The 26,335-nt window shown below is 42.2% G+C and overlaps 1 protein-coding gene across 1 annotated transcript in view; it reads left to right on the plus strand.

Moving 5' to 3' along the window:
• Window positions 1-22,815, plus strand: part of BRF1 (BRF1 RNA polymerase III transcription initiation factor subunit) — a 172,781-nt gene extending 149,966 nt beyond the window's left edge. The window contains exons 16-18 of the mRNA XM_064713416.1: window positions 13,869-13,920; window positions 16,946-17,114; window positions 19,139-22,815. Coding sequence (XP_064569486.1) covers window positions 13,869-13,920; window positions 16,946-17,114; window positions 19,139-19,176 — 259 coding nt within the window. The 3' untranslated portion in view covers window positions 19,177-22,815. The remainder of the gene's footprint in view (window positions 1-13,868; window positions 13,921-16,945; window positions 17,115-19,138) is intronic.
• The last annotated feature ends 3,520 nt before the right edge of the window (window positions 22,816-26,335 follow it).

Raw genomic sequence — 26,335 nt, forward strand, 5'->3', positions numbered from 1 at the left:
TCCTGGAGGATTTGTCCAGGTGATGTCTATAGGGGAGCAGTTGGTGATCCCAGAGCCTGTGCCCTGAGGTTCCTGGGAGGTGGAACACCCCATGGATTTTGTGAACTGAAGTGCATTAAACACCAGCAGCTGTTGCTGGGGGCTGCAGGGAGCGGCGCATGGCAGGCGAGGGGAGCTGCTCCAGTTGGATTTGCCAAACACAAACACACTCCCTGTGCTGCCAGCAGGGCTGGTGGGCCAGGAGCCCACTGCAGTGACAGCACCTCCCCAGACTGCTTTTGTTGGAGATGAGAGAAATCTGCTCCCGCGCTCTCTGCGTGGTGCTGCCATTTGGTGCAAACACCACAGCACTCGTATGCCGTGTCTGAAGTGTATTTTTCATATTTATCATTTATCCTGTGAGATGGATGGGGAATTTGAAGGTTAGGACTGCTTGCATGGGCATCAGAATTCAGTGGGAGGACGTAGAGGCAGTAAATGAATTCAGTAGTGGATTGATCAATTTCTGCCAGTGTTGGCAATTGGTTTTAGCACCCTTGTGTGAAATGTGTTTATGGTAGAAACATGTATTTTGTTTAAGAGGTTAGGCTGCTTTCTTGTGCTCTTGTATTAAGATTTTCAAATAAATTATTAATACTCAGAAGCCCAGAGGTAACAAGAACCTTAGAACTGTAATTTCCCCATTGAGGCCAGGCAAAACATAACACTTCTGAACTTATACATTCTTGCTCTAAGAATGACTGTGAAAATTCACACCAAAGGATCATAAATTGCTACCAAATTATTTTCTAATGTAAGTCTATTGTACGTGTTAAATCTGATTCAGTTTCTTTAAAGCAGTTTACTCTGTAAAACTTTTTCTATAAAAACATGCACAGTAAAAAGTGTTTATGTTGCAATATAGCACTTAAATTGCATTTTAAAAAAATCCACACAACAAAAAACCCCCCTCTTTTTACAACTGTTTATTTGCTGTAACATTTTACAAACCAAGGGAGCAAAGTAACCCAGAGATCTGTGATGTCATGCTAAAAGCCCAAGTGTTAGCTTGCCAAGTATTGATGTTCTCACGATACTTTGCAGACACGAAAAACTGAGGCAGAGTGCAGCGATGCTGTGGTGCTGATAAAGGAAATCCAGTGTATGGAGATTAAACAGCTGAAGGGCGGCCGTGTGTTAGCAGTGAGTCTGTGCAGACTGTTGTCTCCCTGGGGCCAAGCACTTCTTAGGCATTTGCTGCATATTTTGACCAAGTACAGAATGTAGGAGATCTAAACTTTATGCATTGAATTTTATTAAAAAAGCAGGGGAGTGTGTCACTTTTTTTTTTAATCAATTTTTTTCTGAAACTGATCATTCAGAAATGCCTTTAGAGAGCAAAATGAGTGTGGTGGTAAAAAAAAAAAGAACATAAACAGCTTGCTCATTAGGCTCAGTTAAAGCTAAGTTGATCATTGATACAAATTTGCATTATTTTCCCAGCGTGGCAGTTGGGTAACAACTTTTCCTTGGTGTGCTTTTGTTTCAGTTGACATTTGCTTGAATGGCCAAGCGAGTTGGCAAATTCTGTGCTGCTGGTCTTTGAAGTTGTGACTTCAGCCCAAACAGCCTGGTCTTTGTGTGCAGCAGGGAGCCCCTTGCCTTTGGAGAGGATGCTTGCAGCACAAAGCCTGGGAAGGGCTGTGCATACCCAGCCTCACAATGCTGCTCTGCACTTCACTTCAAGTAACTCAGGTCCTGCAGGAGCATTGGTTTCTTTGCTGGGGTTTTTTATTGTGAGGAGTTGAAGTTCAAAATATTAAAAAAAAAAAAAAAAGAGGCAGAAGATTAACCTGAAAGTACATTTTTTTTATTGATCTTCAAACATAGGTTAGTATTTCGAGGGATTTGAGCTACAGTGGGAATTTACTGTCTTCTCTGTTCAATACAATTATTTCACCACGGGGTTGGGGAGCAAGCTCTGCTAAATACAAAGGAAAAAGCAGGGATTTACTTGAGATGGATAGAATTTGTTTAAGATTTTACACATTGTCACTAGAGTTGTACTAAAATCTGTTGTATGTCCAAAATTGTTTGAAAAACTAGACACAATACAGTGACAAAATATGAATGCTTGGATGGGAAGGAGGAAATCTGTATAAATAAGACAGTGTATAAATATCTATTTATTGCATTATTTGCACATTTCATGGTCAGTTGAACTTCTTTTACTGTTCACAGCCCATATCTTAATAATTGTGGTAGGAGTGTAGCTTACACAGCATTTATGTGACTCCCTCTCAGATGGAGCAGCACAATGCTGAAGGACAACTCCAGCCCCTCAGTATTTCTGTATACACAGAGCTGAGGATGTGCATGAGCAGTTTTTGAATGGAGCCTTGTAGCTGCAGTAATTTTCTTTTTAATACATCTTCCATAGCTACATGAAGTGGAGGAGAGGATGTTCAACAAGAGGAATTGCTTGCCTGGCTTTTACATTGGCCCTTCTCAGAAGCTGGGTTTTTGTTGGCTGAAAAACTACACACAAGGGGCCACAATTTCTTGGAAGGGCTGAGTAAAAAACTGAGGTGGAGTAAGGTTTTTAAATAGATCTCATCACATGGGTTTTGCTGTGTTTTGCTTTGACGGGGAATGGCTGATTCCCAGTTACAGAAATTTTGACCATCTGAATATTGGAGATTGGGGTCAGCCTTCCACCCCTCCTGGTGAGGGCTCGGTGCAGAGGAGGTGTTGGGAGAAGGTCAGGAAAACATCTTCCCAGCTGAACTCAGCTTCTCTGTGCTCTGACTGCTGCCTGACCTGCTTCAGGTGCAAGTGCTCTTCAACTGATTGTGCAAACTCCAACAATTTCAAAGGTAATCGTTAGCAGAGCTCTCCTCAGGCTGACCTGGCTTGTTTTGACTGAGCCAGACTGGGGACTGGTGGCCCAGAGCTGCCCCCTGTTCACCAGCCACATGCAGCTGACTGTGTCTTCACCTGGACAGGTTTCCAATGGATCCAGTTAAACCAGTGTGAGCAGCTGTGAGGGCATCTCCCCTGCAGTTACAGTGAGCCTTCTACTGGATAATTCTATCTGTTAACACTAGTATTAATCTGTATTAAAGCAAAACACTATCAAGTAAGTCTGGTTTACCCATAGGTTCCCCTGCAAAGCTCACCACAGATGTGCAACCTTACACATACCGGGGAAGATGGTGCTGTCTGCTCCCCACATCACCAGCAGAGTTCTCATCTCTCAAAAGGAGTTCCACTTATTGTACACAGATTTTAAAACAGCAATTATTATTATTTTCCTTTATAATATTTCCATTTGGAATTTTCTTTCTGTAAAAAAAATGTGGCTGCATTTTTATACTCATTTCTTTATCTGTACCAAATGCATTGTGAAGGAGACAGGACTTCTGGATCATGAAGGGCTTCTGTGACCCAGTTCAGCAATTCATTGGTTCATAACAGAGTGTATGAGCAAGCACCCACGGTGTGTAGCAATGCATATTTTAAGCTTGTGTCATATTCAATGGTAAATAGCCATTTTCCCAGTGATTTGTATTGGTTTTGCACTTCATTATCCATGCATACTTATACCCAAGTAGAGATTGCCAGGCAAGCAGTTTCTGAGGTTGGAATAAAGAGCAGTTTACTTTCTGGTCCTTTCTTGTGCCAGTAAAGATTGGATCCAAAATTGTGAGAGAGCTGTATGAACTTGCAGGAATTAGAGATGTATTCTTCCTGTTGACTATCTGTGATGGTGTTCACAGGGGTTCTTGGATGAGGGAAGAGACAAGGATCTGACTCCATGTTTCAGAAGGCTTGATTTATTATTTTATGATATATATTACATTAAAACTATACTAAAAGAATAGAAGAAAAGGTTTCATCAGAAGGCTAGCTAAGAATAGAATAGGAAAGAATGGTAACAAAAGCTTCTGTCTTGGACAGAGAGTCCAAGCCACCTGACTGTGACTGGCCATTAATTAGAAACAACTCTGTGAGACCAATCACATATCCTCCTGTTGCATTCCACAGCAGCAGATAATCAATGTTTACATTTTGTTCCTGAGGCCTCTCAGCTTCTAAGGAGGAAAAATCCTAAGGAAAGGATTTTTCATGAAAGTTCTCTGCGACAACTATCCTGTTGGGTTTTTGGGATGGGATGTGGGATCAACCTCCTGTTAACTTTGACAAAAGTTGTACATGTGTATGTATTCACAGTGTATGCTGATACCTGACCAGTTAATGCACTGGGTGCAGGCTGTTCTTGCCTGATGCTGAAATGTTGCAGTTTCATCTCTCTCCGTCAGGTTCCTTTTGCACAGCATGTCCAGGTGAGGTCAGAGCAAGTATCCCACAGCATTCTCGTGAGGAGCAGGGAGGCCAGATGCAGGCACTCAGGACAGCTCAGCAAAGCCTGGCTGAGCCTGTGTGCCAGAGCAGGGAGGGAGACCTGACAGACCAGTCCTGCTCACTTCACACAGGACAGAAAGTACTCAGGTGCTTCATGGCAATCACATGCTGGCCTGACCTCAGCCATCAGCAGAGCATGGCTGTGGTTATTAGCTAAGTATTTCCATAATGTGTGCCTCTCCAAGCTGTAATTAAAGCCAAGCCTGCCCCTAGCTAATTACAAGCTTGCTTAGAAGTGTAGTTTATATAAAGCTTTTCAAACTCTGTATGGGGAAGATACACATCCACAGGCATAATAAGAATGACGCCTTATTTTCAAAATGAAATTTATAGGCTTTGGTGTCTGTTTCTCCCTCCCTTTAGATTTCTACAGGCTGTTTTTTGCATCCTTGTTCAAAGGATGCCAGAAAAGTTTTTGCCAGAAATACTACCCAAGTTTCACCAACATCAAGCCAATGATTTTTTAGTTTTCTTCAGAGTGTTTTTGTTCTCACTGCTGAGAGAGTAAACCAGATGTTAAAATGCCTTTGAGCTTTGTGTGTGGAGAAGACTAATAAATAATACTTAGATCTCTCATAAAAAGAAGATAAGGAATTCTGAAAGTGGTGAAACCTTTTGTTGAACACATCACTGCAAGGTCTCTGGAAATAATGATCCATCTATGGAGAGTTGCTGTGTGTTGCTTAGGTGGTGCTGCACCTGTACATCTTCAGCTCATTGTGCAGCAATAAAGCAGTGCTGGCAGTGTAAGCCCCTGGAGCAGCAATACAGGCAGGGCTTGGTGACAAGGCAGGTTGTGACTCTGACATGGTTGTAGGGTGGGCTGGTGTGGCCATGGCTCTAACAAAGCATTTCCCAGTGATTGTTGCAGCGCCACATCAGCCAAAGCCACCCTCTGGGGTGACTCTGTGGCCAAGACACAGCCAGATGGTACTGACATGGTCACCACTGCCCTTCCAAAGCATTCTCTTTGGATTTTATTATTCACTTGCTCTCTTCCATTCTCCATTTCCAGGTGCTTTGCTTAGATCATAGTGCAGCCTGGCAGGGAGGAATGCATCACCATGTTCTCTCATGAGTGAATGATATCTCAAAAGGAAAGGGAACACAGTGGAGCCTGCAGCACTTGTGCATTAGTCTTTGACACCTTTGGAACAAGGGGGTGTTCCCATAGCCTCCATCACCATGGCTGTTTGGGAAAAGAAAAGTGGAGTGCCTAACCCAATGTATGGCCGAGGAGAGTGTGAGATAACTCCTGCAGCTGAAGAATTCCCGCTCCTCTCTCTTGTCTAGCCATTTTTGAATTTGGTATTTAGTTTGATTATTCAGGTCAGATCAGATTTAGGTCAGTTGTGATGGATTTTTTCCAAATCCAGTTCCCTAGATTCCTACTGTAAACGCTTACCAGATGACACGATGTGAAGCTGGAACAGGCTCGAGCTGTGTGATGACCGAATAAAATCTCAGTGGGAACCACTTCCACGTTCCTGAGATCAGTTTCTCATGTAATAAATTCTGTATCCAGAATTGTATCAAATACTTTTCTGACAAGAGTGAGGTTTTTTTCCTAACGGACAAATCCCAGCAGAGCTATTTATAAGAAGCCTCTCTCTTGTGTTTGCACTCACATGCCTGTTACTCAGACCTACACTGAAGAACAAATATAACTAAAATTTTTTTCTGTGTCCTTGCCTGTGCTTTTGGACTGACCCTGTTTGGTCTTATCTGACATCCTCCACAACATTTCTTTGCTGGTATTCTGTTGGTAAAGGTTGCCATAGCAAACCACCATTAAAGGCTTGTCCCCGAAGGAAGAATCTGGTTTTATTTGGTGACACTTTTTCTCTGCCGACTTGCATTCCTTTATTCTGCCTGATTCTCTCCTGGCTGGGAGGGATGGGGAGAAGTGATCTGAGTGAGTGCCTTGCTCATACTCTATGTTAACACCTGCAAAACCTGTGTAACAGGGAGTAGGTGTGATGTTGAGCACCTGGGCAGTGCATGGGGGAGTCCTTTGGCTTGGGGGGAGGAGGCCATTTCATTCCAAACACAAATCCAGACATGGGAAAGGCTACTTGAGTTGGTTTTTCAAAATATTAAATTTAGAGCTGTGTTCTTTCACTGTTAGTTCCTAAAATGAAACTAGACATTGCCCAGAAGTTCTTACTTAACCAATCTACAGCTTCTGCTGCCACAGCCTCTTTATTCATTTCCTGACATGTAAAGGGAATCCTTGACACCAGCCTTCCCTGAGTTGTGTCCTGGCTCTCTTATTGCTGTATGTAATTCTCCTCTACATCAAGTCAGGCAGATGAGGCCTGTGCTTTCAGTTTTGAAAAGTTTTAGTATGTACAGGTCACAGGGGAGGGTGGACTCTTCCACTTGTGCCTTCTTGGTGGTTGCAAAACCCACATTAAATCATCGTTCTACCATTTGGCTGCCTGATTAGATGTTCTGTGCATACCTCAAAATATGTGATGTTTTACAGTGAGATTTGCTATTTAAATAAGAGGTTTGCCATAATTGGCTGTTATAAATTACAAGCAAGAAGGAATGATTTATTGCTTATAATTAGAAATGAGTTACGAAGGGGAATGTTGGTAATCATAAAATAAAGCTTGTAATACATTGATTTCCAGATGGCTGCCAGTGAAATTGTTCTTTAATGTATAATAGACCAGACACAAGGAAAAAAAAAATTCAGTCATCCATCTTTTCCATCTTTATTCCTTGATGGACTGCTTGTATGAATCTATAGTTGCCTGAATTCTGAAGTATTAGTTTTGCCTGCATAAGTGGATGAGAGAAGCTGAATTTGCCCTGTGGTATAGCCTGCTAGAATGTGGAAGAAGTGAGTTCCTCTTTTGTCTGGCATGATTTTTGTCCTTGTAATGTCAACAGGGAAGATCCAGAGATCGATCTGGCATCACCTCTGGATATAACAACCTCAATGAATTGTTCCCAGAGACTGCAGGTTACTAAGGTGTTTTCTTTTTATCTTTTGCCTCATTTGAGGCTTTCACGAGGTTAAGATTGATCAAAACACTTGTCCAAAAGCAAATATCTGTAATCCTCCTTGCTTGAGTCTAGAAAAATACATTTGCACCAGAAACAGACGGCAGTGCTACTGCTGAGAATTTTTCAATAGCATAATCCTTCTGTTGAGATGATAATGTGTTCATTTAACTTTTAAAATTTCACTTCTTGTTACTATAGTTTCAAGCACCATTTGAAATTTATTTTTATTTGCCTTATCTGCTAATAATGGCTCTTTCTGCCATAGCAGTTGCATTCTGCACTGTTGCCATTTGAAAGACTGCACTACACGATAGTTAAGGCATATGGATTGTCACCACATGAGTTGTCTCACGCCCATGTTTTAAAAGTGACACTGCCATTAGACTTGCTTAACTGAGACCATTATGATTACTCATTTACCTTCATTAAAATGCTTCATAGCTTCCTTATTTTAAGTAGCTTTTCTCAGCAAGGTGCAGATTTGCCTTACTGCCATCATTTCATCTGGAAAAATTTCCATGGTGAAAGGAATAACATATTTTCAGCTAAATACTTTCCTGACCTGTGGAGAGATGAGCTCATCAGTGTCTTTATTGACAAACCCAGGAAGAAGGTGTGTCAACCAGAAATATTAGATCAGTCAGCTTGTCTTGTCCTGAAGCAATTGTAATTTCCCATGGTCTGCAGCAATTTCCTTTAGGAGCAGATATGTGGAGATATTGTTTGGGATCTGCTGCAGGAGCATAATTTTATTTGGTCCCAATGAGGTGGCCTTAGATGTCATTCTTTTCATTTTTGCTGTTGAAAGGCTGTTGGTTTAGTCAGCGGGAAGAACAGCAAGTTGCTGTTTTCCAGCATCTGACTGAGGAAAAGTGTTGCAGCTATGCAGAAAAATATTCCCCACTCTGAGCTGGGTTATTGAAGACAGATGTTATGGCCCCTGCCCCTCTCTGAAAAGCCTGGAATAGGTGTTCAACTCATGACACACCAGCAAAGTTCCTGCTTTTCAAAAGCCTGTTGGTGACTGATGCAGGTGCTTAGTTCCTCAGTGGTAAATCTATTCCTTAGTGAATGATAGAGGTTCTTACTTTTTTCCAGTTTCCTCCTGTGAGTTTTGGTCCCTCAGTGCTCAGTTCCAGGCATTTGCTGGGAGAGGCTGCTCTCATTAGCACTGAGGATGTTCTCAGTGCTGTGTTGTCTGCTGCTGCACTGATGAAAGCCAAGCTCCTCTGATCCAGCATGAAAGAGGACTGAGTGGGACTCAGAAGTGGGAACAATTCCTCATTTCACTTTAGTTTTTGGTGTCAACTTCAGTTTGCTTTTTTTCCTGTTTGAAATGGCTCTTTCCATGGTGTTGCTTGCTCGGAAACAGGATGAAGGCAGTGTCTGTTGGTGGAGTTGGAGTTCACACAGGGATGTTGGAGCAGAGTTACAGGAACTGGCTCACCTGTCTGTTGGTATCCAGGAGGGTTCACACCCTCCCTGCTGCCCATCAGTCACATCTGTGCAGCCAGCAGCACTGAGCCATCTCCAAAGGGACCTCCCTGTGTGGGAGTTGAGCTCATTGCAGTTTGGACATGCTCTTAGTTGGGGTCTCTGCAGCCCTGGCACTTGGGGGAGTGATTCAGGGAAACTTCTTGGGGCTTTCACTGTGATGGTGAGCTGGACAGGGTGAAGAGCTGGATCTTGAGAAAGCCAAAACCACCTGCCTACCTCTTGTTCAGGCACACATGGTTTCAAGGTGTGAGCATCACAGGTGCTTTGTCATTCTGCAGAGCATGATGGTGTCTGTGGTTGTATCTGGACTTTTGAGGAGGTGCAGTACACCCTGAGCCCCAGCCCCTGTGTCCATGGGTGTCATGGCCAGCCCTGGCCTTGGCTGTGTGCCTCCACTTCCTCTTGAGTGGAGGAAATGGCTCCTGTGAGCATCTGGCTCTCAGGAAGAAGCAGATGTAGAAGATGGTGGGATCCACAGCTGGATGTGCAAACCCTGAAGCACTCCAGGGTTATGGTTATCATTGCAGCCTTTGTTTTGCCCTCTGGAAAACAGCAGTCATCCAAGTGTGGGAGGGTCACCCCTTTGTCCTGACCCAATGGCAGGACAGCAGGCAATGTCTCCTGATGCTGTTGTGTTTCCAAGAAGAGATTTACATCCTTGCAGAGAGGTAATTCCCAGCTTTCCGGTAAGGATAACATTGATGGTACCTAATTAAAGGGCACTCTTAGCCTGTGTAAACATTTATATTAATTTCCTTCTCACACAGATGTCTAGTAAACTGACCTCCTGAGGCAAAATGATCTGGCCTCAGGTGGGAGGAGGATCTTGGCCAGCGTGGAGAACCCGACCTGTCTCTTGTTGAGTCATTTCTCAATAGTTTTTTCTGTCCCTGCACATGAAAGGCCTGTGCATGGATATATAAGTTTCATGGGCAGTTGTCTTGGATGACCTGCATAATTACACTGCAGGCTTGTGGCTGTGGGCTCTGCTCCCTCTCTGCTTCCCATTGTGTATTCTGGGATCATCCGTGTATAAAATTAGTATGGGCGGTGAGCAGCAATAAGATGTTCCCTACATGGGTGGATTAAGTTAAAATTCAGTAAGAAAAGAGCTTTGGGTGAGTTTCCAAATTACTTGTAGGATTGCACTGAGGAGATTGTTATGGTATTGTCAAACTTTTTGGTGGATGAACAGTCTGATGCAAGTGGGGTGGGTTTATTACCTCTCGCTGCTCTTTCTCTTTTATGTACTATGCTGTGTAATCTTTTGTTATTAAATAATAAGCAAAATAAAAACTGTTGTTTGTCACAGCCAGCTTGTTTTGCAGAGAAAAACGCTTTGAAAGTTCAGTCTGTGTGATCTCCAGCCCTGTCAGGAGCTATTATATTGAATCTTCTTTTAAATTGTTGAGCTGGAGGACAAACCCAGACGTTATCGTGCACATCTCCGCTGAGAGCGGAGTGGATTCGGCAGGGAGCAGCCTCTGATGCCTTGTACCATGCCATTAGTTTTTGTCACAAACATGTCAGGATAATCTGCTTCCAGTGTTATGTGTGTTGGCTGACATGAGCATTAGTAGATCTGCATAATTTTTGAAGTAGTTTGAAGTGTGGATGTAACACACTTGGGGCTGTGTGAAATCTTTTTTATCCCCTTTTACGGATCACATTGCTGTTCAGAAAGTTGCTTGTTCTGTTTTTCCCTCCCACAAGGTACTGTGTTAATTCGCAAAGTTCAAAAGGAAAATGCCCCAAACTAGAAGTCATCATAAATAGTGAACGACAACTGACACACTTTGGAAGACCAGGAGCCCCATTATTTCCCAGTCACAACATTACATTTTACATGGACGCTGCTGTCACTTCAGGATATATGGAGTTGTACTTTAATGTAGGCTGTTATTATTTATTGAGCTATTTATTGAATTAGTGAACCTCTAATTCAGTCTGGACTTTGATGGACAGGATCTTTCTTCTGTGCATGTGTCCCTTGGTAGACTCCTGCAGAGGTTGAGTCATGCCCAGTGAAAGTTGGATAAGACACTTCAATTATTTATTTTTTCAAGGTGCTTTTTGATCATTAATACTCAGACCTGTCCCAGCCTCAAAAGGGGTCGTGCTTTTCCATGAAGACACTTTTTTCCACCCTCTGAGGTGCAGCCAGACAGCAGAAGGAGCCTGTATATGTAGCCATGGCAGCCAGTAATTTATTGCTCCATATGGCTGGTGTGGCAGCAGCTGCTCTGGTTTAAGGAGGTCAGGACATTGGGGCATTTAAGAAACAAAACAGCACCCCCAACTATAAAACCTTCTTCAATGGTTTTTTACAGTAATAGTAAGGCTCTCCCTAGGCATAAGGAGAGCCAAGGGGGTTATGTATTTATAACTTTTATAGCTGTGTTTTGAATCAAAGCCATTATTTCAGCAGGGAAATAAGTTTTTGTGCTGGTTTTACCTTTTTCCAGTGTCATGGTTAGTGTTTTAGGAAGCAGGTAGCATGGAGGGGTAGTGGGCCAGGCCATTCCACCCAGGTGATGAGATCCACCCTTGGATCTGGCCTGCAGCAGGTGCTGACCATCCGTGGCAGGAGCAGGATCCACCCCACTGCTTCTGGATGCATTTTACACTATGCTGAGAGAGAAACTGTATTGCCAAATCAGATGGCAGTGCTGTGTTTGTAGTAAGGAAGTGAAGATGTGCACATTGAGTGGCTCTCGTGGAACAGAAATACAGCTTTAATTTCACTTTGGGTGTGAGGATCCCTTGCTGCTGAGAAATGGTATGGAAGGGCTCTTGGATGTAGCACTAAAGTTTTTCCAAATAGGCTTTTCATAAACGTGAATCTTTTTATTTTCATTAGGGGACCATTTTAATTAAAATGAAACTGGAATGTTTACTCTGCTTCCTGTAGCTGTGATTGTTTTCTTCACTGTGTGAGCACATGTATAATTTGCTCTAAAAGAAATGTCAGCAGTTTCTGATTACCTTGTGAGTCTTACTCAACAGCTTGATTTTAATTGGGGGGAGGAAATATTTTCAGGGTGCTCCAGGGAGGTCTGATGTCTTTGGGTAGCAGGAGGGAAAAGGTGCTATCTTTGGTACAATGTTAATTGCAATAATCATGACTATGAATTTAAAATAAAAGTCTTTAATTTCTTACCAATGTTGGGTGTTTTTCAGTCATGTCAATGAAACACAACCTGTTTGGTAATTAGAATCCTTCAGCTATGCAACCTTTTGGCTTTGCTGCATCCATATTTTTATAAGCATCCAAACAGGGTGACTTTTTTGGAAAACAGTGATTGAAAGTAGGTAGGTGCTCTCAAATCTCAGGAATTAAGGAAGAAATTTTTTGTTGTGAGGGTGGTGAGGCAATGGCAGAGGCCCAGAGAGGTGGTGGATTCCCTGACCCTGGAAACATCCAGGGTCAGGTTGGACAGGCTCTGAGCAACCTGGTCAGGGTGAGGGTATCCCTGCTCCTTGGCAGCATATAAAGGTGAAAACTCTGCAGTTGGGGTTAGATAAGGAAAGAGAAGACTGAGCACTTAGGGAGGAGTGTGCCCATGTTTTCAAATATAATCTCTCTGATCCCAGAAATCAACCAGGATTTGTAAGTAATAGATATTTATGTAGGTCAAGTGACTCTCTTTCTTGAAATTCTTTGTAATATGACAAGAAGTATCTGTAGCAGAATAATGTGTTCTGGATTCTTCAGTGGCACTGCTCCTGAAACATTCCCTTAGCCTCTTTTGATCATCTTCTAGGAGGAGGCACCTTGAATTACTTGAGTTGCTGAAATGCCTTTTGGGTCCTGCAAAGCATTTCAGAGGTGATCAGTTTTTGAACCTTTCTGGAGCTTAGCTAATATCTTGTATTTTAATATTGTCTCCGCCATCAGAGATAATGATCTGAGTCTCCCCTGCTCATTCTCTGGGGGTTTGTTTCCTCCTGCTGATTATTTGAAATAAATAAATAAGCAGGAAAACAACGAGTTTCTGTGTGTTAACAAGGAGGAATGACTAAGAGAAAAATGAGAGTAAAATACTGCTTATCATAAAAGACTGTATCTCTGGAGGCATAAATTGGTATTCATTAAGTTGTTTGCCTAGACTTGGTTAAAAGACGTGCTTGAGGAGCTGTCTGAGCAGTGTTTCTGTGGAAAGCAAGTCATCCTCTTCGTGACTAGATACATCTAGATGAGCTGGAGAGACCAGAAAGTAACACTAAATGATGGATTGAGAACAGCCTCCTTGGCACTGGGGAAACAACAGACTATGAAATGCTTTTCAGAAGTAATAATATTTAACACTTAGCTGTAAAGTTATACTGATCCAGCTCTTCTCCCCCAAATATGCAGGTCTCTTTCACATCTGATGCAGAGTTTTTAAAAATGTTTTTGTTCAATTTCTGTCATTTCTCATTCAAGGTATTCAGGGTCCCTGGGGCTTTTTTATGATTTCTGTAACTGGATGTTAACTTCTTGCCTGTGATGGTTATAGTGTCCTGCATGCATAATCTTACTGGTATCCTCTGTGTATCATCACATGCAGAGAAGCAATTGCAGACCAGTAATCAGAGTGTGGCCTAGTCTTGCCATGTCTGCATTCTTCCAAAAATCAGTTTTCTTTTGATTTTTGTAAAATGTGACAAACACAGCTATTTCAAAGACCTTGGGGAGAAGCTGGGGCTGCAGTTTGAGATGAGGTTTTGCTACTGTGCTGGCATCTTTTATTACTACCTTGATCTGGGACAGACTCTTCCAAGGGAATGTGTGTGTGTTAATTATCGTGGCATTTGTGGCTCTGTGCCCTTTATCTTAAATCATTAAAAAAGTAATTGCACAACATAACACTAGCAAAGTGCTTTCACTGTTTGGAGAATGAATACTCTGTGTCAAACTCTTGTGCAACTTTTCTGATGTTCAGCATTTTTTCTTTCTTTCTTTGCAGATTAAGACCCTTGATTTCAACCCAGTTTGCTAAGAAGGCTGCCACTGAAGAGGTAAGAAAAGTCCAGCACTTATCCAACCTGGTGCAACAGGTTGAGTTTGGAAATTCCCACAAGCTATTTTCAGCCTGGCTCTGGTCATGTGGTAGATAAGGATAAAAAAAAATGAGTTTTGTTTGTCTGTTCAGGCCAGAAATTGGTTACTGTGAACACTGCAAAGCTGAGATTGGCTGGGTTTTCTAACCCAGACTTGCCTTACTTATCCATCAGGAACATTGGCACAGCCTCATGATGCTTCATTGGACAGCAAAAAAGAGAAAACTCTCTGCAAGCATCTAAAAAGGTCCATGTCAAATAAATGGTCAGGAGGAGTAGGAGAGGGCAGAGCTCGTGCTTGTTTCCCAGCACTTGGACTGTCCTCACGGAGAAGGACTTTGCAAACTCCACTTTTGTGCCAGACCCCAGGGATGGGCTGGGCTTCTGTCAGAGACCAGTGTGGAAAGAGCTTACCCTATCCAGCCTGGCTTACTCCTGCTTTGTTTGTCTAGTTTGAAAATGTAATAGTGCCACAGAAAAGTTGGTGCTGGTAACTGGCCACTGCCAGAAGCCCTCCTTGGGTGGCTTTGTGCACCTCCCATAGGGATCATGATTATTTTCAGATCATTATTATTTTCAGTGAAACCAGATAACAATGATAGCTCCTTTCTTTCACTATTAATTTCACACTATGCAAAATATTCACAGGCATTTTGTATACAACAAAATGTCTACTGCATATCTAAAAATTCAGTATACCAAAGGGATTTGTCCCTCTTGCCCATGAATGTGTGACACTGACACCCTTCTGAAAGCGAAGCAGTTCCCTTAGGTAGTTTAACACATTTGACAATTGCCCATCCATACATAAAGCTAAGTGCCAAACTCCAGTCCAGGATGTCTGGAAGTGAATTCAGGAAGTTCTATTTAAAGGTGTTGTTTGACTGCCTTTTTTTTTAACATGACTAAAAGTCATTGATTTTCAGAAACAGTTTGATATCCTGCCTAGGGAAATACATTTTCACTTCTTATTCTATGCTCATTAGAAAACTCTGCACATTTTTAGAAGTACAGCAGTCTGGAAGTGGACATGATAATTAGAAGAAGGTCACATTTTAATTAGCATGGAGCAATTTTAAAAAATAATGACTCAATTGTAGCTCCTTTATATTCACCCACTTTTTCAGAGCAGATGGATACTTTTAAACATATAAATTGATGTATATTATGATGCTGATTTGTTTCAAATTCTTGTGTCTATTTCTGTTTATACCAAGATGGACTCAATTTGATCACAGAGGTAAAAGCAGTGGTAGGAAATATAAACTGGAGGGAAGTTCCTCTAAATAATATGATTAATTTGAGCATTAAAAAATAATGAAAACCTGTCTTTGACTGATCCGAATATCTAAATACTTGATTTTCTGTTAAAATTAATGGGTGTCTTTTGCCCTATTAATGAGCTGTTGGAGCAAACCCTGAGGTGACTTTGAAAAACTCAGGCAGATTCTTTAGGTTGACTGTCATGGTGTATGACAAGTTCAGGAACAGCTTTGATGTTTGAATAATTAGACTATCAACTTTCTGGTACAGGGATTTTCTCTTACGGTGTATCTCTGAAGTGCCTGGAGTTACAGGGATTCTGGGAGCTACTGCATCCCAAGCAAATGCATTTATAAATAAATAAATAAATAAAAATGAACTGCAGCATTTTATCAGAGCTTGCTGTCAATGGAATTGGAGAACATGCAGCAGTACATAGTTGTGTATGTAATTTAAAACCTAGAGCACTGTGGCACTTTTCTCATGGTATGGACCAGAGGAGTTGGGGTTTTTCGGTCTCCTTTGGACCATTCATTTTTAGAAGCACTTCACCACTGGTCCTTCCAAGGAAGACTTTCCATCTTTCTTACTAGGGAAGGTGACTCATGCTGGTTACAGCTGGCTGGTGACAGGTACTGTCAATATTCCCTTCTCAGAATTCTTCACATGACAACACAGCATTCATGGTTAATCTTTGAGGTTCTTCCAGTTCCTAATTGGCTGGTTTTGTGTGCCATGGGCTCTAATGTATGAACCTCCAACAGTCCAAGTACAGAATGGGTGAGGAAAATATCCTATTACAGAGCTGATGGAAGTAAAGCTCCTGTGATGTTTCTTCCCTGGAAGAGAGAAGGAGGTGGAGCTCCAGACTGAGCACACCATGAAAATGAGAAGAAAGAGCAGAAAGAGCAGAGCCTGGACTGTGCTGGCACAGGCTTTGTTGCTGCTTCCTGCCCTGTCCCAGATCTCTCCTTAGTGAACCAAAGACAGCATTCCCTACTCCAAATTCACCTCTGTTCCCTTGTGGTGTTCCCCTTTCTCTCCCTCCATGCTGTGTCCTGCCTAACCTTGGAGCAGCTGGGGAGGACCACGTCCAGAACAGGTCCCATCCATGATTGATTCCCAAGGTAGTGTTTGGAGATCATTATTCTGCTGAATTCCAGAGGTAATGGCACAGGTGCCAGTGTGTATTATCAGCTGAGTGCTCTGCCATCACATTAAGTGCTGTCTACAGAGTGCTATTTGTTCCACAGCTCATCGCGCCGCCAAATAAATCCAACCAGAGCTGTCAAAACTAATACATGTTGGGCTTCTTCTGATTTGAAGGGTACATTTTTGCTATCATTAAATTGTCAATAACGTTGTTATTTTGTAATAGGCCTGATGTGAGTTGAGCACACCGTGGGAGAGGTTTAAGTTTTCCCACAGAGCTCTACTGAGGAGCCTTCACTCCCAAATTTCTCCTCCTCTTGTGCTTGCCAGAGAATCCTTCTTCTGCTGTTACCATTACAGGATATTTCAGTTGCCTGGTTCTGGACTAAGTGAAAACTGGGTGGTTTTGCCTGACTTTCATTCAGACTTCCATTAGAACAGCTGAACCTGTAGCACTGGACATGAGCTTCCGTCTCTCCTGTCCCTGTTGTTTGGAAGCTGCTAAAGGTCTGTACGAATATTGGACCAAAGGAAGGGCTGCTCTACTGTTGTCTCTTCTTTTGTGCAGGTTACCTTTCCAAATGCACAGGCTGAAGCCTCTGATGTAGAAAAACCAGCAGCTGTGCTTGTGGAGAGTGGCCCAGTAGCTTACAACCCTGATGAAGAGGTGGAAGAGGAAGAGGTAGAGGAAGATGAAGATCACTGCATGAGCGCCTTGCAGTTAATGGGAGGAAATGGTGAGCTGGGGGTACCATCTCTGCTGCTGTGGGCTTTGTCCTTGCAGGGCTGGGGACACACATCTCGCGCTTCAGGCTAAGAGGGCTTCCCAAGAGCAAACTGAAGTGTGGGGTGTTTTCCAGAATTAGGTTTATTAGGGTGGATCTGAGGAGTTAGGGGCTCAGTAACCCCTCCATTAGCAGGGCCTGGGGCCCCCTGAGTCTCCCCTCCCTTCTCCTTGTGCCTCCTCAGTGATGTCCAGGTTGTCCATGAGCCCTGGAGATGTGTCTGTCCAGCTCAAAACACAACAAATCATCACACTCTGTTTCTGGGGAAGGTGTTAGGAGGAAGCAGTTATTCCCAAGTGCAGGAATGGCATTGGTGGTGCATGTATGGTACACAGATGTGTGCTCATTTCTTTGGGTTACCCAGCAAAGCCACTGGTTTAATTAGATTTCTTTGTTGGCAGGAAAAGGCAGTCTCCTCTCCACTGTGGTTTTTCCTAGCTGGACACATCCACATTTATCCTTTATTAAAAACTTCCCTTTAGAAGTTAAGCTTTGAAAATACACAAAATTATTTTTAAAATGGGAGCTGCTAATTATGGGTTGTGAAGACGCAAGATGGGAATACATTTCCTAGTGAAATGTTATTTACTGCAAAAATCTTTCCATCACTATTCATTTAGCTTTCATGGACAATATGTATACATTTCACAAAAGTGTCTGTTGCTTTTGAATTGATTTCTCTGCTGGAAAATAATTGCTGAACTGTAGGAAAAACAGTTTGTTGCCTGCATTTATTATTAGAATAACGTTCCCAAGAAAAGGCATCCATGTGGGGGAGGGTGGGTCTATGTTTATTAATAAACCCCCCACAAAAATAGAATAAAGGTCACTGAGTTTTTTTTCTTTGTAAATGTTACTAATTTTGAACCATTCTGAGAACATTCCACTACTCCCTGTCTGGCCTGGACAACAGCTGAAAAATTAGAGTTAAAAAATAAAAATAAAAAGGAAAAGGAAAGGAGTATTCCCAGAATTCGAATGCAGGTGTACAGAGCTGCTCAGAACATAAAATAAGTCTTTCCTAGCTTCTTTCTCTGTGGATTTTAGACCTGCCTGCCTGGAATAACAACATGAATTACAGATGGTGAACTTCACCCATTCCACACAAATCATTATAGATTACACTTAATTCTGCTTCTGAGCATTTGCTTGTCTCTTTGGGTGAGATGTTGCCCTGTATTGGATTTGGAATTTGAAGTTTAACTTTCCTCAGTGCTCATATGCAATAATTATCCATAGGTTCATCTACATTACAGAAAGTATCTGTGTCAGTGCACACAGAAGAGAAATAGGTGCATTAGAAACATACAGACTTGCCTTCTGACACACAGCACACAGTCTTTGCACTCAGCATTGTTTAAGAAAACAAAACTGGATTAAAAAATCTCGGCAAAATTTTAAGTCTAGAAGTAAAAAGATAAGGGAGATCTGAGTCAGATGCATGGGTCAGGATTTGTTCCATGACTCTTTTGATGCTGGTGGGAACTCTGAGCTATCTCTGAACCCTTGCAATTTCAGCTCATAAATCCATGAATAATATAAACAAACCAGCTTTTTCCTTGGTGCCTGTATCTAGTGAAAAACGTGCCTACTTGTAAATGTAATGCTGCTGCTTATCAGCCACTGTGTGCCAAGTCACTTGTGACAATCAGTCTTGATCACCTTAGCCTCTAAATTAAACCAAGTATTTCACATACACATGTGCCAAGTATTCCTAAAGGATGGTCTAGTGACAAGTGAGAGGAGATATTTACACATACATGCTTAAAAATAATTTTATTTCATTGAGGGAAGTACATGCAAGAACTTATTTAGGCCTAAGAAAATAGATGATTTTTAAAATGCTTGCCTAAGGCAAAACTTATCCTGTAGTTACATAGCAAGAAAACAAACTTAAAGAAGCAATACTGCTATTGTGTCTTCAATCTACCCAGAATATTTGCATTTTTATATGCCCTTGTCTTTGTGTGTTTCAGATTATGGCTGTGATATGGATGAAGATGATGGCTATTAGCTCCATTTACTTCCAGGGGACATGGACTGTGTCTTGTTCTCAGCAAATCTTTGGTCTTCAAGCTGTATGAATAGTGAAAGAAGCTGTCTATAGTCAGCAAATGTAATCGAACAATCCTGACTTTTGTAAAGTGAATTCGAGGTTGGCATTGGGTCTGGTCAGTTTACATTGACCCATAACCCAGCAATAACCAGTTTGGATTCCTACTTGAATTTATTTTTATTTTGGTGGATCATAGTTGGAGAATTAAATTAGTGAGAGTAATGTTTCCAGAGAACAAAAGAAAAGAGACAAAACAGACTGTGCATGAAGCTGTGTGGCTGAAAGCAGCACATCTCTTATTTATGTGACTGCTTTTAGGCATACTGCTGAAAGGGAGCAGGTTGGAGGACAGGGCCTGTTGATTATTTGAGTACAGGAAAATTAGTCAGTCTCATCATGCTACAAGTGACAGAAGGAAATGTTTCCAACCTGGATTGTGAATGTGACCATGTTGCTGTATCCGAGTTCCCTTACCCAACCCTGTCAAAAGTTAATGATAAGTTATATATTTGCAGAGCAGTACTGGTTTTCTGAAACAGAGTAAATACTTCTTTATATTAGTAAATTCATAGATTGCTTAAAATATCTGGCAGTAGAAGGCAATGAAGAATTGTCTTCCACTGTGAGTCTGGTGTGGTTTTTGTGGAAGGAGGGAGAACACCTGGGTTGGGTAGGAAGTGCAGGGAGCAAGGAGGCAAAGATGCTGTGCTCATGAGCTGTTGCTGGGCATCCTTAGGCAAAGCCAGGTCATCTTTAGGCTGCAGTTGCTGCAGGAGAGTTACTCAGGCCATCTCTGTGGAGCTGCTCTTGCCTTACTTAGTTAGAGGGAAGGTCTGCTCCCAAGAGCTGCTGGTCTCTAAAACCAGTTGAAAGAAAGAGAAAGCTGAGCTTTTTAATAAATAAGCTAGCATCTGCTTTGACTGAATTTAATTTAATGTAATTTGCTTAGCATTCACTGGGTAAATTAAAGGTCACCATGCAGCAGCCTGACTTTCATGGCTCAAATCCCATCCTTGAACAGTCGTTGCTATGTGAATAAAGCTGGAGCTCCAGCCCTGTGTGCCCTGAAATGTCAGCAGGCAGGTCCTGTGTCACAGATAGAGCAGTTCTGGCAGTGCCATGAGAGCAGGGGTCAGGAGTGGAGGCCCAGTGGGCAGATCCCACCCTGGTGCCTCTGACCTGCCTTCCCCTGGCCCTGCTGGGCCGAGGCTCTCGGCTCCGTGGGAAATGCACAGCACTCTGGATCACACTCTGGATGTCTGCAGCTGATGTTTCCATCTCTCTCCCTTATCTGGTGACAATCATGAAAACTGTAGTGCTGCAGGCTTCTCTTAACACCAGGGAAAGATGGATATTTATCACAGTTTCTGTTCAGCTGTGTCTCCTGGTCGGGTCTTCCTTCCTACCTTTTTTGAGGAACGCTCGTTACTAAAGCACCATCCATCCTCCTGCTACAGAGATTGGATTGTGGCAGGAAGAGAAGCTGCTTCAGGATGCTCTGCCAGACAGGGTGATGATGGTGCTCACATCTGAGGTCATTACCAAAGAGGGAAGGGCCACACAGCCTTCCATACTTCCATTCTTCTCTGTCCCTCTTGGTAGCTCGCATAAGATGGATCATGCAAGTCAAGCAAGAGTGAGTGCTTTTTTTAGGAGCAGACTTGATACTATTTGGCTGGTAAATATGGCTTGGTGGGTTGTATCTGTGAGGGATTTTTGAGCCCTGTATAGGAGTATTTCTGTAATGACTTCTTAGAAGCAGAACTTGGTAACAAAATTGGTGTGGTAAGGCTACTGGAAGGAAAAGCTCTTCTGAACCAGATTCCAGTTACTTCGTTTACAGCACTTAAGTGGAAAGAAGAGATTCCTTATAATTCTTAGGAGAAAAGCTGGCATTTTCACTGAAAAGCTATAGATTTTTTTCCTGACATTTTATAAATACTGCACAGAAACTGATACTGAGGAGATAAACCTTTCTACCTCTCTTTTATCTACACCATAAAATAGAAGTATGCTATAAGCAGACAGTTTTCTAAAAAGTGGTTTGTTTTATCAAAGTTTGTGCTCTGCAAGTCTTTGAGACCGTTGAGTTTGATTGTTTGGGTTTGAATTAATCTTCCATAGCACTGCTACAAATATACTCTCAGTATATTCTCAAGACTTGGGTTTTATTCCAAGGTACACAGTATTCTCTATGCAGGAAATAAACATGCATAAATAAACATGTGTATGACTCATGTAGGTCGAGTGCTTTTCTCAAATGCAAGATTTTGGCTCTTAAAGAAACCTCTAAGATGGGCTAAGATGGATATTGCTGAGGGTCTTCCCTCCAGTCTCCTGCTTTGTTCCCCCAAAGGATACCAAACCTGCTGCCAGGGTGGTGGTGTTGTGTGTGAGAGCTGAGAGCACACCCAAATAACTGCAGCTAGGAAATTTGAATTTCAGTAGTACATTGTGTTGCTGAGAACATTGTTTTGTGCACTGCAAGTAGAGGGTTGCAGTTTTTGAATGCTCTCATATGATTTGATTAGGAAAGGCCATCAGGCAATCTGCTGGAAGAGCAAGGGGAAAAAAAAAAGACCTACAATTCCATAGCATCTCAGTATTGCTGGTGAAGTTAATGGTTTCTGTACGGATTCCTGAAGAAAGGATATTGGATAGGCAGACTTCACTCTGAGCTTCTTAAGCTATAGTGGTTATGTACATTTTTAATTTATTGGTGACTTACCGGGATTTTTGTAACGTTCATTCCTTCTTCATTTAACTAAGCTCAGGAAATGTAAACAGATTTGAACATGCTAGTTTCTGTTTTTATAGCTAGTCATTAAAATGTAAAAGGATTAACACTGCATTAACTCTGTTTACTACTGTTGGTATATCTGGACAATTTTGTTGTGTGTAAGTAAGCCCAAATTCACTTGGAGTAATTTGGATCCTGCTTTTCTCAGGATTCTGATTGTGATGTAAAGAGCTTATAAGGCTTCAACATTTGGTATTCTTAGATCATCTTCCTTGAAGCCACACAAGCTGTGTATCATTGGGTTTGCTGCAGAAAGCACATCTCTTGCTGCAAGTCACTTTGCTTGACAGGCAAAATTCTCCAGCTGTTGCACCCAGCTTGTCTGCCATGCAGCCTTTTAACACTCTGGTACTCTGGGAGTAGGAAAAGAAATAAGGAAAATAATGGGCTTCTTCACTGTGCTGAGTGCATTTTCAGTGTCTTAATCATCTGTGACATTTCTTTAAAATCAGTGTGTTCAGTACAGCAACTTTTAAATGGTGCCAGACAGCCTTGTCTTGAGGGTTCAACATGCTCATCAAAAAAGTCTTCGCCATCCTGATGACTTGTTTGTGTTCTTTGGATTGCATTGAAACCCCGGTTGCAGATGTGTACAGTTAGAGTTTGCCTAATAAATGTTCTGTTTCTTATTTTTGTGTTGAATCCTTGTATTCAGTTCAGTTAGTGCCAAGAAAATGAAACCTTTTTGATGTATGCATATGTACCATCCTTCCACAACCACAAGTCATGTTAACCTTTTTTACTGTAATATATTTGCTGTAAATAAAAAATAAAACCTTTACATAGCCCATCTGTTACTATGATGCTCTCTTGATGATTTCTGATTTTTCTGTCTTAGTTCTTAAAAATGTTCAGTTTTGATTGCTGCATGATTGGTTGGTTGTGGCCAAAATTTGTCATTTAGAGCTTTCTTTTGTCTCTATAAGGGAAGACACAGCAATCAGGTAAGTGTTTTTTACAAGATACTGTTCCACTGATAGATGTAGATGCTTTCTGTAAAGTACATAACATTAACGAGGCTTTTCCACTAAGCTGTATAATTAACTGACTGTGGGAACAATATATGGTGTGTGTATTTAGTGGAACTGTTCCAGTGCTTGTTTCTCAAAGTTGTATCTTGATAAATAAGGTGTGTGCTGAGTTAAAAATCATGTTATTTTATCAACATCTGGCTGCCACAGTTTGGAGACAAAAATCCACATCTGCCCTTTGTACAGATGGGTGTTTGCTCCTTTTAGTTTTTGTTGGAAAAAGAGGTACTGCTGGATCCTCAGGAGGGTCTCCTGCAAAGTTTTAGCCTATAAAAGGATGATTAACAGTGGATTTGATAAGGCAGTATGTGTCATTCCATCATTTCACTGTGTTCCCATAGTGTGATCAAGGCACACTCCTGCTCTCTTTGACATTGGGATGTTTTTATCTGAATTTCTCTTCAGCTGTTTCAGCCATTTCCACTGGGAGTTGGGAACTTCTCCAGCAATGTCCATCACAGCTGCCCTCTCCCTGCTAACAACTGAGATATTAAAAAGTACTGACCACCTTGGCCTCATCTTTTCTGCTCTTCCCAAGCTGCACAGCTCTTGGCTTTGTCCTCTCATTTTTCTCTTCTGTGCCACACCAGCCTTTCATAACCAAAACCATTCGGTCCCCACAGCTGCATTCATCAAATGTGCCTCCTTTAATGGTCTCAGAAGTTAAATAATGCTAATAAAGCTGAAATCTTACAAGGCTTTATATTGCCTTCATTTGTCACCAGTAGGTCATAGCACATTTGTTCTTATGTTCGTGTTTTGCAATACAGAAGAGGCTGTTGCAGTTTTCTACTCCTGTCTCGTCTGTAAGAAGAGTTACAGCACATTTATTCAGGGGGTTTTTTGCCCACCCTGATACCGGGCAGTGATCTTGGTGAGTGGTGGTTGTTTAACAAAAGGAGTTAAGAACAGGAGAAAGGAGCTCAGTGAGAATTCAGGACTTGGAGCATAACAAATTTACTTGGTGAGTTGCTTTGTTGTAATTATTTTTTTCTTACAGGGCCTGTTGTGCATTCTCATGGAAATTAGGGAGGTACATACAGTTCATAAAAATGCAAAATGAAATTCCCTTCTTGCCATGGGACTCCAGGAGCACCAGATTTAACAACTTGTAGCCTGAACTGCACAACTGTTATTGTGTGGGAGGGCAGTAAGTCACCCAGTACTGGGCACAGGGATGGCAATCACTGTGTTATCCATTTCTATTGCCAAATTGCAGCAAGAATGCTTTCTCGCTGCTCTCACTGCTCCTAGTAAAGTTTCTCAATGCTTTAAAAGCAGAAAAATAGAGCAAATTAAAGGAATTTGAACTGAGCAATGAAAAGAAACAGCACTAGCACTTTGATTTCCAGGTAATTTTTCTTCAGTGCTCTTCTGTGGGAAAACTAGAAGGGAATTGTCCACAGAGACTAAGAGGGACAAAAGCTGCATCTTGGCAGCAGCAAAGGTGAGGCAGTGTTGTCCCTTTTCCACACAAGAGTTCCAGACTCTTTTGTTTTATGGTATATCCTGCATGATATTCATCATTTATAGCCTGAGCAGTCCACTGGAGGGTATTGAAAGAGGTAGGACACCAAGCCAGATGAGGAAGAAGAGATGGTGAGTTACCATTGTTTCTCAAGTGAAAAAAAAAGTTAATTATTTAGAGTGAGTTTAAGGGTGGTAGTTTGATGTTAAGGAGGAAAGCTGCATTAAAACCAGAAAGATGAGGGAATATTCTTTGTTATGGTGTGCACTGGGGTGTGCAGTGAGCAGGAGGCAGGAAGAGCTTTGCTGGTTTCCATCACTGGAGGATCTATGCTGTCACCAAGTCTCTAGAGGTGGTAGCAGTAGTGAAGGAAAGGATAGAAGTGCTCTGGGGTAAAACCAGAGTAGTGTGGGTAAAACCAGTCCTGGAGCAAACCAAATGCTGTGCTAAGTCCCCTTCTTTCTCAAGCCATGCCTAATTAAACAGCAAAGAGGAGTTATCTGTTCTGCTGCTTTTAATATAGATGGGGATGGCTGAGGTTGTCAGAACTTTCTAGGTGGTCACAGCCTTACTCTGAGGTGGATGTGCTGTAATTGAGTAACAGCTCTTCAGCACAGCATCGTGCCTGGGAAACAGATTAATCCTTGTTTTGGCTGTGATCCCTGCCCATGCTCTGGGAGCTCAGCAGAGGAGAGTCCAACACACACCAGCACATTCAGGTAAGATTCATGGCTTGGCATGGCATAAAATACAGCTAAAGCAAATGTTTTCAAAACTCTACTCACTGCTTTCAAGCAAACTCTTAGGCAAGGCCACTGAGAAATTGTTAGTTACTGCTGCATGGTGCATTAAATCAGGAGGACCTACCATAAGCTCTGAGGTCTCCAACAGCAAATCAGCACAATGTGAATCATTGTGTTTTCTTTCTGGGCCATCAGGCACCACGAGGAAGAGTCTGAGTGTATTTTCTGCCTGTGGTAAGATGAATGATCTTTCATCTTGTTCATCTTCCCAGTATAATTTATGTTGGTTCAGAGTTGCTGGCTGCACTGCATGAATAAGATGCCATCTGAAAAACTTTTGGCCAGGGCTCTTGGCACATGTGCAAGTGTGGACTTTGTGATCTCCCTGGCCTCTTGGGGGGCAGAAGGTCCAGCACAGCCCAGGTGTTGTCAGTGCCTGTGGATGTGGCACAGAGTGAAGGGGGCTGCACCAAAGGTGGGATGTGACAGTGCCTCAGTTAGAAGATTACAAATTTTGTGTGAGTGGGGAGAACCATTGCACTAATCACTGTGCAGGGAGGTGGTTATGGGGTCCCAAGGGCTGCATTCAGCTCATTGATCAGTCCCATCTGTTAATCTACCACAGCAGGTATGAAGCTCAGAAGGAGATAAGCAATTAAGGCCATCTGTGACACCTCAAGTGGAGATCAGCAGCAGGCAGGATGAAGACTCAGCCACTACAGGACTTAGCAGAGCTTTGGAAGGGAGGCTGTAGCTCTGCCAGTTAATTTCAAGCCTGCTTTCACAGTCAGGCTTAGCTGTCATTAAATTCTTGGATCTATCTTAGGTTGATAGGCCAATAGGGTAGCTTGCTATCCAAGAAAGTGCTTTAGGGGGTTTGGGATGGGATGTATGTGTTTTTTTTAAGTTACTCCTTCTATTGCCATATTTTGCAAGGACCATGCTGAGGATTGCAGCTTTCCTTCTGAGCAGAGTCCTCGGTGCTCAGCAGGAGTAAGCAATCACTGCTGAGGAGCAGAGATGTTAAAGGAGATGAAAAGCAGGGGAAAGCAGCACAAACAGAGAATGATGGTGA

Source organism: Zonotrichia leucophrys, chromosome 5 (genome assembly GCF_028769735.1).
Source record: "Zonotrichia leucophrys gambelii isolate GWCS_2022_RI chromosome 5, RI_Zleu_2.0, whole genome shotgun sequence".
Lineage (NCBI taxonomy): Eukaryota > Metazoa > Chordata > Aves > Passeriformes > Passerellidae > Zonotrichia > Zonotrichia leucophrys.